Source organism: Sinocyclocheilus rhinocerous, unplaced genomic scaffold, assembly GCF_001515625.1.
Source record: "Sinocyclocheilus rhinocerous isolate Xijiao unplaced genomic scaffold, SAMN03320098_v1.1 scaffold869, whole genome shotgun sequence".
Taxonomy (NCBI): domain Eukaryota; kingdom Metazoa; phylum Chordata; class Actinopteri; order Cypriniformes; family Cyprinidae; genus Sinocyclocheilus; species Sinocyclocheilus rhinocerous.
The window spans coordinates 763,371-782,584 of NW_015653483.1; the positions used below are offsets into that span (position 1 = coordinate 763,371).

At 36.0% G+C, this 19,214-nt stretch overlaps 1 protein-coding gene across 4 annotated transcripts in view; it reads right to left on the reverse strand.

Annotated features, from left to right (window-relative positions):
• Nucleotides 1-19,214, reverse strand: part of LOC107716318 (regulating synaptic membrane exocytosis protein 1-like) — a 79,702-nt gene that overhangs the window by 7,561 nt on the left and 52,927 nt on the right. For all 4 annotated transcript variants that reach the window (XM_016522695.1, XM_016522694.1, XM_016522696.1 and 1 more), the window contains 12 exons: nucleotides 18,039-18,162; nucleotides 15,584-15,630; nucleotides 15,353-15,468; nucleotides 15,137-15,267; nucleotides 14,218-14,389; nucleotides 13,951-14,104; nucleotides 10,183-10,372; nucleotides 9,739-9,834; nucleotides 2,944-3,056; nucleotides 2,721-2,830; nucleotides 1,918-2,078; nucleotides 907-1,127 (listed from right to left, as the gene is read on the reverse strand). In XM_016522695.1, the coding sequence (XP_016378181.1) occupies nucleotides 907-1,127; nucleotides 1,918-2,078; nucleotides 2,721-2,830; nucleotides 2,944-3,056; nucleotides 9,739-9,834; nucleotides 10,183-10,372; nucleotides 13,951-14,104; nucleotides 14,218-14,389; nucleotides 15,137-15,267; nucleotides 15,353-15,468; nucleotides 15,584-15,630; nucleotides 18,039-18,162 (1,635 nt within the window). The remainder of the gene's footprint in view (nucleotides 1-906; nucleotides 1,128-1,917; nucleotides 2,079-2,720; nucleotides 2,831-2,943; nucleotides 3,057-9,738; nucleotides 9,835-10,182; nucleotides 10,373-13,950; nucleotides 14,105-14,217; nucleotides 14,390-15,136; nucleotides 15,268-15,352; nucleotides 15,469-15,583; nucleotides 15,631-18,038; nucleotides 18,163-19,214) is intronic.

Consider the following 19,214-nt stretch of genomic DNA (forward strand, 5'->3'; position numbering starts at 1 on the left):
ATCCAACTTCAAAGGCATTTATCTACATTACATCTGATAGGAATTCAGGGTTGATCTGCACCTGACACAATGAACGTCTGCCAATGCTAACATGCTGCCATTCATATTTCCAGCCCGAGGTTTCAGCTCCCACACTTTAACAGAGACTGAAGACACATGCTACTTTAAGAGGTGAAACAGGGTAGAGAGAGACCTGATACACAGATGCATCAGACAAAGATGACCCCGGAAAAAGAGGAGACACTGATAAGAGATAGCAATCTAAGTAAAGCAGGAAGACTGAAAAAAAAAAAGACGTCAAACGGTCTTGGCAAATGGTCTGAACTGATGGAAAGGATGGTTTTAAACAAATTGCTCCTTAAAATTTGTCAGTCTCCATTTTGGAGACAATTCCCTACTGCTTTTGGCCCTGATGACACTAATGTCATTCAACTGAATATCTTTTCATTGTTACTCAAGATATAAACCATTTCTGGCCATAATAACTGCTGATTTTAGCTTCTTCACCAGTAGAGGGCACCTCAGGCTACATTAACTGAGCCCATGAAACTTATCTGTGTCCTGTATCGCTTCTCTGCTTTTTAAAAGAGTATAAAAGTTATATTTAAAACTTAATTCTTGTAAGGTGTATACCACCACTGTCCGCATGTGACTTTAGCAGACAGTGATATCCAAAGACAAAAGTCCTCGTCAAAGGCCCTATATGGTATGTGAAACAGCGAGCAGCATGTCTTGGATTTTAATATTTATGTTATTAGGTACAATACCTGATCTATACCACCGTCCAAGCTATATTCCATTGTTGCATAGAAATCTGAGCTTTTAACTGTAAAAAAAAACAAAAAAACACACACACACAAAGGAAGTGACAAGGTGCAAGTATACGATTGGCTGGAAGTGTCTGACCTGTCTGACTGAGCTGAGAGGTGCTCCTGCTGCGGCGAGAGGGAATGCCAACGATGGCGACTACACGTGCGCTAAGGCTGGATCTGCGCTTTTTCCCTCCTGCTCCCAGTGTTCCCAGAGCGGTGTCCGACTGACTGCCATCCGTACGCTCCAGAGTGTAGATTTCCCCACTAACACTTGTACTCTTCAGCATGGTGCGGCTGGATGGATGAATATGACGGCTGGTGTTGGGAGAAAACATAGCAAAGACTCTCAGTAATCCAAATGACAAATGGAAAATGACTATTCTGACGTTAATACGGCCTTCTGCACTTGATTATTGTGTGTGCTCTTTCTGCTTTTTTTCCCACTTCCCTCAAAATGAGTTTACCGAAATTCATAAAAATCTAAGAATGACGCTATCAAGGAAAAGACCGAGACTGAGAATCATTTAAAGGGATAATGGGAAACAGATTTTTTTTTCTTTGCTATTTTGATATAAAAGAGGATACTCTGATGAATAGACAATTCAAAATAACAGAATTTATTTGAAATAATAAAGACATTTCATATATTATAAAAAAAAAATGTGTCAAATTTTCATTCAATTTAATCCATTCTTGACCCCATAATAATCTGATCCTAAACTTATTAACAGAAGTTTATATGTACTCCACGTTCACAATGCAAATGTATGTAAATTAACCACTGTTACGTTGACATTAACTATTGACCACCATGTTTATAAATAAACAGGTGGAGGCACTATACAGATAAATCTGTGATTTTATAACTCTATAGATTACATCAATTGTTATTGACCCTCATTACCACCAATATGCTCTCTAACATTCCCAGCAGAATTCAAGAAATGTTTCAACATATTTTTATTTTACCAATGTACAATAAAGCCCCAACAAAGAGAAAACAAACAACATGAATGCATGACATTTAATACATGACATGTCAAAATACTATAACAATTCACAGATAATGCAACAGTCCAGTGTGACGCTACACCATGCATCTTACCTAAAGTGACCCCTGGGTCGTTCTGATTGAATGGACATGTAGCTGGTGCTACTGATCCGCGAGGCACTGCTGGCGCGAGAGATGGCTGACACGTCACTGACATCACTGTCTGAGGACTTGTGAGACACATTGTCACAGCTCCTTCGCTGCTCCTTATAAAGCTGGTAGAATGAAATACACAAAAAATGAAAGCACACATAAGCTCTGAGCATTCTTGATTTTTAAAAACAGTTGGGATGGGACTATACGCTACCGCTCAAAAGGTTTGGGGTCAGTGCGATTTTATAGGTTACTTTTTAGCAATACTCTTATTCAGCAAGGATCCATTAAATTGATCAAAAGTGACAGTAAATACATTTATGTTATAAAAGATTTATATTTAAAATAAACGCTGTTCTTCTGAACTTTATATTCATCAAAGAATCCTAAAAAAGTGTATCACCGTTTCCACAAAAATATTAAGCAGCACAGTTTCTTGAGCACCAAATCAGCATATTAGAATGATTTCTGAAGGATCATATGACACTGATGACTGGAGTAATGATGCTGAAAATTCAGCTTTGCCATCACAGGAATAGATTACAGTTTAAAATATATTACAATTAGAAAACAATTATTTTAAAAAATTGTAATATTTCACAATAACATTACCGTTTTTACTGCATTTTTGATCAAATAAATGCAGCCTTGTTGAGCTTACGACACTTCTCTCTCTCAAAAAAAAAGACAAATCTTACCGACCCCAATCTTTTGAATGGTAGAGTATATGAATTCTAATCTTAGAGAGAAAAAATGGCACTCACCTCTCGTTTATTCTTGAGCGTACTCTCCAGATCCTGGCTGGTACTGGATGGAGCTGGTGTTCGGAAGGTATGTACTTTCATTTGCCGCTTTCGCTCCTCTGAAGCAAGAGCTAATACATACATGATACACAACAATATGATGCTCATCATTTCATATTTTGCACATTTACTCAAAGAACATTTGGAAAAGTAACCAGTACAAGTCAGCGGACAACGACAGTACCTTGCTCTACACTGCTGCTTTTGACGGGGACTTGGGGAAGCTGTCTGACCTTGCGTGTCGAAGAAGGGGTGGCTGTTGATGAGGAGAATGCAGGGCTGGTGTGCGGCTGCACCCTGATGGAGGAGACAAAATGAGAGAGAGAGAAAGAAACAAAAAGAGCGATGGAAACTTTAGCTTATGATTTTATTTAGTACAAAGGTGGTCAATATCATCAACCAGTGTGGACCAAAATGCAGCAAGAAGTAGTACACATTTTCACTAAAAGGCCACCAAATCTTGATCGGACCAATGTCTGCATGATCGGGGCACATTATTACTCACATCAGATTATGTATTATTGCTAAGAGCCATTAGGAAAGCAAAACAAGTACAAGAGTGGAGGGTGTGAAACCGATGGAAAAAAACAGTGGTAAACTGTGAAAGAGCGGCAAACACAGAAAGCTGTGGGTAGATAATGAGGACAGGTGGATTTTCAGTAAGAAAAGCGGCAACCACACAAAACATTTGAGAGAAAAGAGCAAAATCAGCAGAGATTATAGCAATGACAAGGCTTTTTGTGTAGGATAGGTTAGGCACAGCAAGGCTTCTCAGTCCAGATCAGGGCCAGCACCTTTCCATTTGGGGTGAGCCTGGGGTTGACTGCCTCACGGGTCACCTTACCCAATGGAGGCAGCGATACCCTCTTCCTGCGTGAGGCCTTTAGAATGGAGGTTGGCTGAATGCTGCAGGCCAGTGCGAATAGCAATACAAGACAGATTATAGGAAAAATAAAATCAATGTGACAAATCATAGAAATAAAAATGGAGAAAAATCAACAAAATATTTGCAAAAACAGATGGAGAAATAAAGTGTGAATGTGTGAAGAAACATATATGTTGTGGATGAAGCCAGTGCAGCATTTCCCTGTAAAAGTTCAATAACCCATATAAAAATATATACACAATGTAGAATACAGTATAATATACTAAAACATACAGTATATAACAAGGTTCAAATTTAAGATTTGCCATAACTACTAATGATGGGTGATTTGAGAAAATGTACTGGCCATTAAATTTTCTTCCCAGCCACTAATTATTTGTATAAAAAATAATAATTATGATGAATTAGTCTCCATCACTAAATAAAAAAAAAAAATATATATATTGTCATTTATGATGAATTAGTCTCCATCACTAAATAAAAAAAAAAAATATATATATTGTCATTTATGATGAATTAGTCTCCATCACTAAATAAAAAAAAAAAATATATATATTGTCATTTATGATGAATTAGTCTCCATCACTAAATAAAAAAAATCGTTATTATATATATTATGATTTTAATATCACTGTTTTCTAATTTTAATTGAAACATTTTGGTTATTTTTCACAAATGGTGAGAAACTGGTGAGAAACTCTTAAAACTATTAAACCAATTTATTTACTGATGAAAGTAAATAAATGCTTTGGCAGTGTTTTAATTTTGGGACCTTGTATAAAATATAGAAATGGTCAGGAACAATTGAACAGAATTATTAATCATTTAACAAAAAACACAGTACAGTGTGAAATAAGGGATTTGTGTCTAAAACAGGTATTGTATGGACACACAGGACTTAAAGTACCATCAACAGGCAATGCAAATGTGACGGGACATGACATGGTTTGATAAGTCTTACCGCTCACTGTCAGACATTTTCTTGCCAAGTTTCTGACAGCTAGTCTTGTCCAGAGTTCTCAACTGCCTGCAAGATGGAAATGATTGAGGCGAGACAGAAAATAAAAGAATGAGGAGTGGATTCACTCAGGACTGGACGGACATTGAATGAAACTTCTATCTAATAAAATACCACGATGGAGATGGACATGCTACTGGTCCAATGCGTGTGTACCTCTGTGCATCTGGCTTTGCACTGAGGTGGTGTACTGTCTCCTGAGCGGGGAACATAGCCTCCAGAACCCAGCTGATTCATAAGATCACATCAAACACATGTGAGTGGCATGGACACATAGACACAGACACACAATGACACAGTATGGATTGATGTTAATGAAACATAATTTCATTACGGCTGAATCATGCCACTTTGGTTAAGTGGCTAGGTAAAAAAGGAAAACATACAATAACATGTACAGTAATTAAGACATATACGAGACAATCTGTGCATGATATGAAACACAGACACTTGACTCTTATGCGTCAGGGGTCACATATGACATATGTGACGTTTATTCCCTGAAAACTTTCAAACAAAACCTCTGAAATCATTACAATTTCAGTTAAATACAGAGAAAATAAGTGAAGACACATGCAGTGCCCCCAAAATTTATTTGGACACTTAAAATGTCTGAATATCACAGCATTAAATATAAAATATAAAACTAATTTGCATCTGCAAAACAAATTATTTTACTTATTTGTGATAGGGTTTGCCTGAAAAGTAAGCTTGTGGTATTTTTACTTCAAAATAAATCTCAGTTGGTTTGATATTTTGTTATATAATTCAAATATATTCATACATTTTTAAGTGTTAACTTACTTTTTGGGGCCACTGTAAGTGAGACTGTATCTAAATGACAGTACGGAAAAAAACTGTTGTAGAAATCAGTATAAAACTGTAGAAGATAATAACAATGGAATAAATTATAATCTGCAGAAAGAGTTTAGATAAAAAGGACTAAAATACAACCTCATGAAATCCAGAGTAACACAACACACTACACTTCACACCACAAAAGCCACAAGTCACCACATTTTTAAAGCTACTGAGCTGCTGAAAATCTACAAAACACACTAGCGATCACATTGTTGAGCACTAAAATCATGGGGTCGGGTGACAACAAGCTATGGGTCAGAAGCTACAGAAGGCTGGGAGGGTTAGCTACATCCACTATCTAGTCCCATGGCAGAGGGGGGACGGACAGGTTAGAAGAGCAGAGAGGTTTAGCAAAAGGACTGGAGGACAGGAGGGATACCTGTCGTCTTCTGGGGAGGCATGCTGAATTAGGATCCTGGGGCTCGTGGGTCTGGTACGGGGCAGAGACTGGGGGCTCCTGCGTGAGTGTGTGCGTGTATGATCCACAAACACCCAAAGAGTTCAAAGTGGAGATGGAAGAAACACGGGAGGTCAATATAGAGACTGTGGCAATGATCATCTCAAACATACAAGAAGATGCACAGATTCAGGGGACTCATTTTTGACAATTCTCCACCTACAGTGGTTGGATTAATGCTCCCAAAAACGCAAAACAGAGCTATCAGGCCATAAGAGTCATTGGACGCTAACAGAGCAGTGCAAAGTGGGTGACCCAATGGTGGTATGTTACTTTGACATTAACATTAACATAGACACACTGGGTTTTATTCACTAATAATTGCATATACAGTAAGTGTTCTAATTTGACAGTATGTGCTCAGAAAAAAGTTCTCATGGTAAATTTGACATATTTACAAAAAAATTATTCCGAGTCTAGATTATTCTAAACGAGGGAGAATATGCTAGCATTTAGCATTAGCATAATTTGAATAATAAGAATAATTAAATAATCAAAGAATCCTGAAAAAAAAACCATCACAGTTTCCACAAAAATATTAAGCAGCTCAACTGTTTCCAACATTACTCCAAGACTTGAGTAACGACTAACGACTGCTGAAAATTCAGCTTTGCCATCATAGGAATAAATTACATTTTAGAAAACAGTTATATTATTTCACAATATTACTGCATCTGTTGTATTTTTAATCAAATAAATGCAGCTTTTGTGAGCTTAAGAGACTTCTTTCAAAAACATAATAAACCCTAACAACCCCAAACTTTTTAAATGTATAATTTATATAAACAATAAAATTAGCAAATTTCATGTTTTAATGCAACAAGGATTTGTATGTGTGTTTTAGTTTGATCTCAAATTTTATCCTAGATTAAAAAAAATTCAGATTTCTGTGTTTGCACACTGGTTTTAAGCAAAATATATTGTGTATGTGTGTTGTGTATGTGTATACACAATAGTAAATAAGACCCAGTGATTGTTGTGTTCAAAGGGCATCACAAAGGAACATTCTAAGAGTGTCCTTTAATGTATGTGAATGATATTAATGGCAAATTCAACAAAACTGAAATAATCCAATTCAAAATAAAGAGTGTACCTGTCTCGTTCAGGTGAATTGGAATTAGAACCTGGTCTCAGACAGTTGGTACTAGCACTTCTAACCCTGTCAAGCGAGGGCTGTAGATCACTAGGGTCACAACATGCCATCCAATGGAGAAAGAAGAAGGAAAAAGGAGGAAAGGAAGATGACAAAGAACAAAAAAGTTAGGTCCAAAATAAAATAAAAAGCAAACCTGTAAGAGCTGCTAAAATGGTGAGCGAGATAATGGTTGAATTTTCTGCTAATGTTCTGAACGAGGAGCTGCTGGATGTTTATATGTATATATATGGGTTTAGGGTTTACATGTTCGACCCCTTACCTAATGGTGATCTTGTCTGTGAACCTAAGAACTCGGCGTGTGACTGTACGTTGAGTGCCAGTGACTACAGACAGCCGTGACTTTGACTTAAGGCATGCAGGAAGTGTTGAGCTGAACACAAACCAAGGCCAAACAAGTGTAAACAAAAGTAAACACAAGTTACAGAAATAGAAAACATACTGAAAGACAAAAAAAAACACATTATAAAATTTAATCACATGACCATGCTTTCTGTGGAGACTTGTTGGATGTTTAACACTGTGGTCCAACCTTGGGAAAGGGAATGCTAAAGGATAGTTTTCTCCAGGAATTATGGACCTACTTGGTTTGGACAGACAAATAGCTTGTTGCTGGAAACACGTCCCATTGCGCCTGGTTAGGACATGGCAAAAGATGTTTATAGCTACCAGTGATTTACTGTCTAACTCTTCAAATAAATTATATCTTTTAAATTACAGGTGCTACTATAAACATCCACAGAAACCAGAGCACCACAGTCAGATTCACATTCACACAGCACTCACATTTACTTACCATCTTAACACCTAACAGTGGCAGATTCCCATAGGATTGTCTTTATTTCAATTTCCAGCTGAATGACTACAATACTATACTATGTGTTTTTATGGACCCTTGTGAAAAAGTACACTTTAGCATATTTATAAAAAGAGCACTTGTGCCAGAAATAATTTTCTTTAAAAAGAATATACTTAAGTGTGAACTGAATGTGTTTTCATACACTTAATTGCATGTTAATTGCAATTCAATGAAAATTATGTTATTGAGTTACGGTTTAAATTTATATTACATGCAATTAGCCAAACTTTAGAGTGCTTATTTAACCCACTTAAATAAGACTGAAATACATTATATGCAATTTCATAAGTACTTCTACTGTCTTTGAAATATGAATGAGTAAATACTGTGTCAGACTTTGACAATGATAAAAATATATATATTCACCAGCATACTGTATATTGCATTAGCTAATCCATAATAAAAGTGCTCTGGAGATCTGAGTGAGTTTGAGCGTCACAGATGCTATAAAATCCTCATTAGTCAGAAAGGATGCCATGGCTTAAGTGTTCATTTTTGGCCGCCTTACCTGTAAATATCCTTATGAATTCCATTGACTAATAAAGGCATTTTGGGAGGCAAAGTGCTACTGTGCTTAGATGAACTCCTGCCAACATTACATTAACATGCAAGCATGCAAAATGGAAACAAAAGATGTATCAAAATCACAGCTGTGGTTAGTCCACTCAAACAGCAAAGGAATGTCAAAGGTCACTCATGCAAACATGCAAAGAACAGTCCAGAGGCAACTCCCTCATTCTAGATCATCTTTTTTTTCCTGTCAAACACGCTCGTAATTTAATCGAGGTCAGTAACGAACGGTATAAAAATAAACATGTCAAAATGACACTTGAGCAGAATGAGATTGTTATTTTGAGAAAGCAAGCGGTTGTCATGACGACGTATGTCTTTTAGGCTATACGCCAAAAGCTAGAAGAAAGTTCCGCTTGTAATGTTTCTTGTCAACGAGCTGCTCTGAAATATTAGAGTGGAGAGGCGAAGAGCTTGACAAGAAGTGTTTGGGGAGAGAAACTGGCATCAACACTCAACGCTGTTTTAATTAAATGGAATAAACTTCAGGCTATGCGAACGATACAGATACAAGGAGTCTTTTCAAAACGAAAATGATATTACCAGTGCTTATGAGACCAAGATTATTATTACATTGATTTACACAGTAATCTGAATATAACAATGGTATAATTCACAGACTGGTGGTTCAATTCTGGCCTTTTCTTTACCTTTGGGTGTGCAGACACTCTGCGCTTCTACCCCGCACTGATCTGTGTATCAAGATGACCTCACTGCAATTACCATGGAGATGGAGGACACATAAGAAAATTAACAAAACAAAACAAAAAACAAGCAAACATAAAAGAAAGAATGCGCACCAGTAAGTGAGTTAGAAGAGGAAGGGTAACAACCTTTAAAGCCAGAACAATACACAAAGGTTAAAAAGACGTGTCTTCCTGTACGATCATCTCTGTCCATTCAAACCCTTCAGTGATGCTCAATCCTTTCAAAAACAAACCTTCCATGAATCACTGGTGGTTTGGCTCTAACCCACCTTCTGAAAATGGTGTAAGGCCTTTGTAGGTTAGTAAGTCTCGAAAACGTAATTTCTCTTTCCAAAAACTCATTTTAAAGGCATTCCAGAAACAGTACTTTTATGGAAGAAAATGAAGGCACATGGAAGTGATTATTCTTTTAGCACACACTAAGGCACACTTGTTCACACTTGCTTGGGCCCACAAATTTCTATTTACCTGTCATCTACGTATTCTCTCTCTTGCACACGGGCACGGTCGTGGTTGCGTGTTGGGGAACGGGATCGCCGGCTGTGCTGGACCTCATCCAGACTCCTAAGAGAGAAAACAGGGTTTAACGCAGGTTACAATTATTTGATAAATGATAAATCCTAAAAATAGCTAGGGACATACACTCTTAAAAAATAAAGGTGCTTCAAAAGGTTCTTCACAGCGATGCCATAGAAGAACCATTTTTGGTTCCAAAAAGAACCATTCAGTCAAAGGTTCTTTAAAGAACCATTTCTTTCTTAACTTTTTATAATCTGAAGAACCTTCTTTCGCCACAAAGAACCTTTTGTGAAACAGAAAGGTTCTTCAGATGTTAAAGGTTCTTTATGGAACCATTTAGACAAAAAGGTTCTTCTATGGCATCGTGAAGCACCTTTATTTTTAAGAGTGTACCTCTGTGCAGGGACGTTGGCTGGGCGGGACCGTCCCCTGCTCTCTTCATCTCTGTGTGGGGACACGGACCGTGAGCGATACGGAGTTGGCCTCTGCTGATCTGGAACCTCTAATGTTGTCGCCCGGTCTCGGCCTCTGTCTCTGTCTCGGTCCCGTTCTCTTTCTCTTTCTCTTGATCGGTTTTCTGTAGCTGTGATGACACAAAGACAAAAAAAAAAAGTAAAAATTTTTTTTAGAAAAGCCTGTCTGGAAAATTCTGATTTTGCTTTTTGCAGTCATTGGTCTTGGCAAATCACATTCCCCACGTTAGAACCCATCCAAAAAATAAAAGAATTGACATAATGTGTTAGACCATTTTTAACAAAACATGCCAGACAATTAAAATACCTTGTTCATTCTCCTTATATCTATTTTTGAACGATGTGTGCTTTTAACAGTGGGAATCTCCATTTGAGTCCTACAGATATATATGTACACACACTACTAGTCAAATCGAAAATTAAAAATATATTTATTTATTTTTCTATTTTTGGTTACTTAAAAAAAAAATTATACAATGACATTTTTTAGGTATTTTTTACAACAAAGCGGAACATAACAGACCAATATTGGCTTAGTGACAAAAAATTTATTCAATATTTTAAAAAAAATGTACTTCCTCATTAAATAGCAAAGCAATGAAAACTGAAAGAATATATGGAGTTTTTTTTCTTTTTTCAACAGAAATAGTTTTTCACACCAGTTTTTCCAATAAAACGACAGAATATAACTTCACTGCTAAAATCATACTAATAATATTTAGATTTTTTTTAAATCAAAATGAATAATTAAAAAAACTGTAAATGTAACATTTTAAAAAATTCAAAGGTGGCCATGAGAAGAAAAAAAAACACTGCCCTATAAGACCATATCCACTATTTTTACAATCACAGTATGCTTATGTGGTTTGGAGAATGAAGTCAAGGTATGTCACAAAGGCATTGTACCACAAAGACGTGTCATTTTCTAACTTCTAACATGCAGAGGCAAATTAAAATGTGTAGCACCACCGAGAGGAAGCAGTCCTCCTGTTTACTAATTCGTTTTCCTCATTTTCCCACTGTGATCATGCATATGTGATAGAGTGCATAATGCTGCAAGTCTAAACTACTAACTATACTACAGAGAAAAGCACTGGAGACAGAACACAATTTAGATAGTTAGTGTCTCCCCCAAATAGAAGAAGCACCACTTCATATTCATTTTATGCACTTAATAGTACCAGAATAGTTAGTTTATTAGTATGGGATGAATGAAACATGCCAGCTGTGTAATGATGGTGATCGGTGAATTGTCTCCAGCACAACAGCGGTGACTTCCAAAGGAAGGGAAGGCCTGCCATTGGTTGCTTCTCTCTTTTGGGGTACTCTAATGCACAAAGTACAGAGAAGTGCCAAGGTTGGCATTGCCTTGGCCCCTCCCACCCACCTGTGGCGACTATGCCAATACCATCATCATAATCAGTTTCTGTAATACGCTGCGAGCCTGCACAGACAGATATACACACAGGGATAGATGTACAGACAGACGCGGAGATACAGACGCAAACAAATGCACACAAAGCACTGTTGGAATAATCCATAGTTAGGCAAGCAAAGGTATACAGAAATAACCTAGCATACTAAAATATGTCTTGTGGACACACTGTACCCATGGGCCACACTCCTACACACTAACTCACAGGCAGCACGGTTCAAAAACATACCTCCTCATGAACGTACAGACATGAAAAACTCGAGACAATGGCAAAAATATTGATACTGGATGAATTTCAGGACCTTGACCTAAAAGATATGTTGATGTTTAACTAATGTTTGATGATTGTCTTTCACCTACTTATATATAGTTCAGTAATTGTGAAATTATGATCATTTGTCTGACTTGATTTTACATTTTAGAAAGTGAAGGCAAAATTTTAATCGAACTGCCCACGTCCTCTTCAGCTTATGGTAAATCTTGTGAAACACTGAGGGGGCGAATTCACTAAACGATTGTGCCACACAACTGAGCAGCATTTCAATGCAAAACTCTGCATCTTATTCATATACCGCTCACATTTAAGCAAAATGTACACTACTGTTCAAACGTTTGGGATCAGTAAGATTTTTTTTTTTCTTAATGAATACTTTTATTTATCAAGCATTTTTCTATTCATCAAAGAATCCTAAAAAATGTATCCAGGTTTCCACAAAATTTCAACATTGTTTTTAACTTTGATAATAATAAGAAATGTTTCTTGAGCACCAAATCTGTATATTAGAATGATTTCTGAAGGATCATATGGCCCTGGAGAGTGGAGACTGGAGTACTGACTGCTGAAAATTCAGCTTTGCCAACACTTAAATAAACTACATTTTAAAATACATTAAAATTGAAAATAGCAATTTTAAATTGTAATAATATTGCACAATATTACTTTTTTTTACTTTATTTTTGATAAGAAAAATGCAGCCTTTGTGGGCATAAAAGATTTCTTTCAAAAACACCCCAAATTTTTGAATAATACTGTATATAGCTTATACAGTGCTGCACTATGCATATTTAAATTTAGCCACCTACTTTCTATGCAGATGAGGCTAATTAACTATTACCGCCCATGAACAATTGATGGTACAAAAATGAGTGTACATTTCCTATTTGATCACGGTGGCCGTAATTTATCAAATTATGATCAAGGGGTGATGGAAGAGTATGGTGGTCGAGAGAGCTCAGCGCGCTGCGAATGAAAAAAACACATGCAAATAGAAAAAACATCAGCAAATTAAAAAAAACATCTTCATCGGTTTGACAACACATACGCTGCAAAGACTCACAACACAAACCAAATACAGAAAAGCGATGCAAATGGCACAGACCACAACGTAAATGTTTCAAGGGGACCCCAACAACCCTTACGAAAATTAACCATGGTTTTATTATAGTAAAAGTGTAGTAATGATGTTTTTGGCATTTACAATTTTACCATTACATTTGTGTAACAACACAAATACCATGGTTAAACTGTGGTTAGTGTAATTTGTGATTACCATGGTTTAACTATAGAAACCATGTTTTTTTAAATAGTAAAACCATTCGTAAGGGAAGTTGTAAAAGTAAGTTAGCTAGCTTACATAACGTTTCACAGTTACAGTAGGCTAATTGTATATTTCTTCAGCTTATTTAGGCTAATAATATAGATCCTAGGGTATCATATAATCAGGATGTTAAAACAAATAAAAATCTCACCTTTCAGAGTAGACACTGAAGAGTGTCCCAGCCAGGTTCGTCACTTGTTGTGGTTCCCTTATACTTTTCCGATGTGGTCTGTGCATATTTGCTGCACGTTTCTGTATTTGCTGCTCGTTTCTGTATTTGATTGTGTTGCAAGTTTTTGCAGTGAGTTTCTTTATTTGATCGTGTTGTGAGTATTTGCAGCGCATGTGTTGTCAAACTGATGAAGATGCTTTCTTAAATTGCTGGTGTTTTTTCTATTTGCATGTGTTTTTTTTTCATTTGCAGCGTGCTGAGCTCTCTCGGCCACCGTAGACGAGTGTTATAATTGGACACATATCCAGTTATCAGGTGCTGATAGCTCGCAGCGCTTGCAAATAAACAGCAGGATTGACAGATGAAATTAAAATCATTCTTACTAAATTCCTCCCTATGAGAGAAAATGCACTTAAACACAAAGTGATTCTGTGTGTTCAACCTTTTCAGATCACATCCCCACCAGTGAGGCCTTCCACTTACGCTGCAGCTTTTTGGTGGGTGTTTCAGTGTGTCCGTGTCTGCGGGGCAGGTATGGCGACGGGTGTGGCAGTGGGATGGAAGAGACGTCATGTGTCTGCAGCTTGTACCAGTGAGGCTTATCATCCAACAGGGCAGTCTCCAGCTCGATTAGGATCTAGGTTTAAAGACAGGAGAAACCGCAGACAATCAGGTGTGATACTGTACGAATGTTTTCACAGAGCAATTCATGTTGTGAATAAATGGACAAAGTTTACATATGCTTCATACTTCTCCCAGAAAGTCACTCTCCTCATCTTGTATTCTGGGTTGGTCCCACACAGTAATCTCCAGCATGTGTTCTCTGAAATCCCGGCGATGGACATGAGAGTACACAAATGTCTGGTTCCACTTGGGCTCCAGACTTTTCTTCACTGTCTTCGTCCTTCTCTTGCTCTTATCACTAAAGTAAAACAAATATACACATAAAACATTACAACGAGAACATTAAAACTTGATGCACATATAAGCAATGATCAGAAACAAAAAAAAATCATACATTTATTGGAAAATTTGTTTGATCTACACTATCGTTCAAAAGTTGCAGGTCAGTAAGATTTTTTAAAATGGTTTTCTTTAAAAAGATTTTTTTAAATATATACTGTGTATATATTTTTAAAGAAGTCTCACCAATGAAGCATTTATTTGATCAGATACACAGTAAAAACAGTAATATACTGAAATATTATTGCAATGCAAAATATAAATTGCTAAAAATATATCTTGCTATTTAAACATTTTAAAATGTGATTTTTTTTTCACATATGATGGTGAAGCTGAATTTTCAGTAGTCCTTACTCCAGTGTCACATGATCCTTAATAAATCATTCTACACTCTGATTTTATGCTCAAGAAACACTTCTTATTATATTATTAAAGTAAGCACTTGTGCAGCTTCGAAACTGTGATACATTTTTTCAGGATTTTTTTGATGAATAGAAAGTTCAAAAGAACAGCATTTATTTGATCAATTTAATGCAATTTAAATCAATTTAATCCTTGCTGAATAAAAGCATTAATTTCTTTTAAAAAATCTTACTGATCACAAACTTTTGAACGGTAGTGTATAGGTTTGTCACAATAAAAAAATGTCTGACAATACTGAATTTCTTGACACTAAAACTGACACCACAGGAAAAATCTAACATACCTTCTATCAGGCAGGAAGTACATTTTGACATAGGGGTTTCTGGGTCGTCCACCCGATCTGGGTGGCAGGTCTATAGCCTGCAATACGTTCACTATCAGCTGATGGTCGACCTTATCGTTCCACATTTTCACCTGCAAGACATAAATACATAAACAGCTAATAAACAAAGACTCTAAGCACAACATTGTGAATGTACATACTTCGGTATGTACTGACCGACAGCTGTCCAGGCAGTAGCTGAGGGGCATCTCTAAGACCACTTGGGCTGGAAGGGGACAAGACAGATATAGAGGGTCTTTCCATCTTCTGTGATTCGAAGGAACTTGAACCTGCTGCAGAGGGACAAGAACAAACAAGTGTTGAAAACATCAGAGTAATGTTTGCATATAAAAAAAAAGTATTTAAGAGTTCACATTTGATTCATGATTCATTTGATTCAGTACATACTAGATTCTAACGGAGGGTGTGATGTTTCTGGTATTCGTGGTGTATCACTGAAACAAAACGATCACAAATCCATACATTACTATTCAAAAGTCTGGGTCGTAAGATGTTTATAAAAGAAGTCTCTTATGCTCATTAAGGCTGCATTTATTTACATAAAATACAGTAAAAAGTAATGATATGTGACCCTGTCTGTGAAATCCAGGCTAAAGTCTCAAAATCTAATTATGAGATAACAAGCATCAAAGTTTGATTTCAACCATTAATTTCACTATGTTTCAATCTTTGACATGGCCTTACTCCGTCAATATTAAAGATATAAAGGTTATATTTTCACAGAATGTTTTACATCTTTATGAAGGATGATTTTATGTAGAAAACAGTAAATCAGGAAAAAAAATGACTTTAGCTGGGTTTTCACAGGCAGGGTCACATATCATAAATATTATATATTTGAAAATAACTGTTTCTATTTTTACATGTTTTAAAAGGTAATTTATTCCTTTGATGGAAAAGTTACATTTTCAGCAGCTATTACTCCAGTTATCAGTGTCACATTATTCTGCAGAAATCATTGTAATACTGATTTAGTGCTCAAGAAATATTTCGTAGTATTATTCATGTTGAAAACAGATCTGCTGCTTAATATTTTCTGTGGGAACCATTATGCACTTTTTTTCAGGATTCTTTGAAGAATATAAAGTTCAAAAGAACAGCATTTATTTGAAATAGTATTAGTATTTAGTAGAATTTGTAATATTTTACCGTCTCGGTTACGTATGGTAACCCTCGTTCCCTGAAGGAGGGAACGGAGACGTCACGTCGGATGACCGACGAAATTGGGATCTCGCTTAGAGAGACCAATCTACTTCGAGTGTAAACTAAACGCGTTATATCCACTTTTGATCAATTTAATGTATCCTTGCTGAATAAAAGTATTAATTTCTTTTTCAAAAAAATTTTTTTTTAACTGACTCTAAACTTTTGAATGGTAGTGTATTTAGGCATTTAAGCCACATTTAATGTTTGAATATTTTTGTATTATATAACAAAATATCATATATAGTGTCATTTATTTTGATGAAATATAGCACAAACATGCATTTGAAGTTTGTTAGGTACTAAATGATAAAATGTTAGATAAATTGCTCAAAATATATTTTTGACGAGTTTGTTTTCAGAAAAGCTCCAGCATCATTTGTTTAGCAAACATTTTAAGTGCAATTTAGGTGTCCAAATATTCTGTATACACTGTATACAAACATCATCAGCCAGAGGTTACAGAATTAAGGTGTGCATCACAAGCTCTTTATAAGGGCTTTAGGGACATGAGACATCAAAATGATGAGAGAATTCAGAGATGAGGTCCAAAAAAAATCACATCATCTCCTAGACTGTGTTTTACTTGCAGCTAAGATTTATACACACTTTGCAAGTGTTTGGAGAAAAATCAATGAATGAAACTTTTTAAAGAGGTGGGAGGACAGAGCAATGAGTATAATGGCTTACAGTGAAAACACAATACAGACAAAGTTAAACATCTATTGCACAGCTATTCAACTCCACTCCAAACACTCGTTTAAAGGGTTAGTTCACCCAAAAAAAAAAATTCAGTCATTAATTACTCACCCTCATGTCGTTTCAAACCCGTAAGACCTTCGTTCATCTTCGAAACACAAATTAAGATATTTTTGATGGAATCTGCAGAGCTGTCTGACCCTGAACCTCGTAGCTTCGTATAATTGCAGATGAACCACTGATGTCACATGGATTATTTTACAGATCTCCTTGCTACGTCTCTGGACTTTTCAACAACATTTCAGTTGTGTTGCTGTCTATGCAGGGTCAGACAGCTCTCAGATTCCATCAAAAATATCTTCATTTGTGTTCCGAAGATGAACGAAGGTCTTATGGGTTTGAAACGACATGAGGGTGAGTAATTAATGACAGAATTTTCATTTTTGGGTGAACTAACCCTTTAATAATTGGCCCAACTAGAATAAATTCTTAAAGGGGTCATGAAATGGAGAATCAAAATGTTCTTGATATTTGGACATATAAGAGGTTACTTTACAATAAAACAAATTCAATTTTCAAAACTAATTCCCCATTTTAAAATATGATTTTTTTTTACCCCTCTAAAACAGCAGGGTTTGAAATCGGGACAATCGTGATGTCACATCATGATACTGCTGTTAGGTAAAGAAAGACCTTTTTGATGCAAAAAGCTTTGCAAACTTTATAAACTAACCTCAAGAAACAGAATATAAAAATAGAAGTAACCAATTGTATCTAAATTACGATTGTTTTTGATGACAAAACCATACTAAGATTATAAGCGCACCGCAAGAAACTTTATAAAATAACTTACAAAATGCATTTAATAACCCCTTTAAAAATAGTTTGAGTGCTTTGCCGTTAGTCAGATACCCATTAAGGTGTGTGATGGACGACTTACCCTATTGGCCTTGATACTACTAATTCAACTTGTGGTTCTGTTTGGGAATTCAAGATGATATTGTAAACTTCTTTCTTGGTTAATCCTGGTAATGATTTACCATTCCACTGAAGCACCTCATCACCTACAAACAGCCAAAATGTGTTGTCACACTAAATTCCACCATTAATTTCTTAAAATAGATATTTTACTGATTAAACATTTTCAAAATATCTGAGGACTAAATGCATTATTAAATTCAATTAAGTTAAGACTGTCAATTAAGTGTGCAGTAGCAGTAGTAATTTAAGAAGTAATTTAAGCTTGAAATATAACCATGTTTTCAAAACAGAATGCAGACAATATGCAAACAATACACTGACTTCTAAACTTTTGTGGTCTATGTTTACTCATTTGTCACAATAATGAATCATCTTCATTTGCGGTCTTTTCTTTACAAATACTGGTATATGCCAGTGGTTCTCAATCTGACTCCAAGGCCCCCCATTGCCCACAACATTATTCAAGGGCTCCTAGTTTCTGTACAGAAGAAAATAACTTTCAGGTTTTTCACTCTTTTTAAACAATGCTTTTTCATGACTCTTCCAGTCGTTTGCGATTTCCTGGATAAGGATTTTTACAAATATTTTTACTCACAATTTCTACCTGATCAAATATTTTAGAGCTTGGCAGATGTGCACAATGTATATTATTTATAAAAAAATATCCAAGGCGTTTTAAGATTTTATTAATTTACATGACTGAATTTAAATCAGTTTTAAAATTCTCATATATCCAGATTTTCCAAGACTTTCAAAGAAAACAAAGAGATGTTAAAGGGTTAGTTCACCCAAAAATGAAATTAGGCTGCGTTTTACTCACCCCCGAGGCATCCTAAGTGTATATGACTTTCTTCTTTTAGACGAATCCAGTCGGAGCTATATTAAAAATTGTCTTTGATCTTTTAAGCTGTTTAATGCCACTCAGCGGGTGTTGCATTGCTTCAGTCCAAAAGTTCAATAAAAATCGCCCATCCATAAAAAAAAGTGTCTCACACGGCTCCGGGGGGTGAACAAAGGCCTTCTGTAGCGAATAGATGCGTTTTTGTAAGAAAAATATCCATATTCAAAATGTAATAATCACTTGAATCCAGCTCGTCTGAAAGAAGAAAGTCATATACACCTAGGATGACTTGAG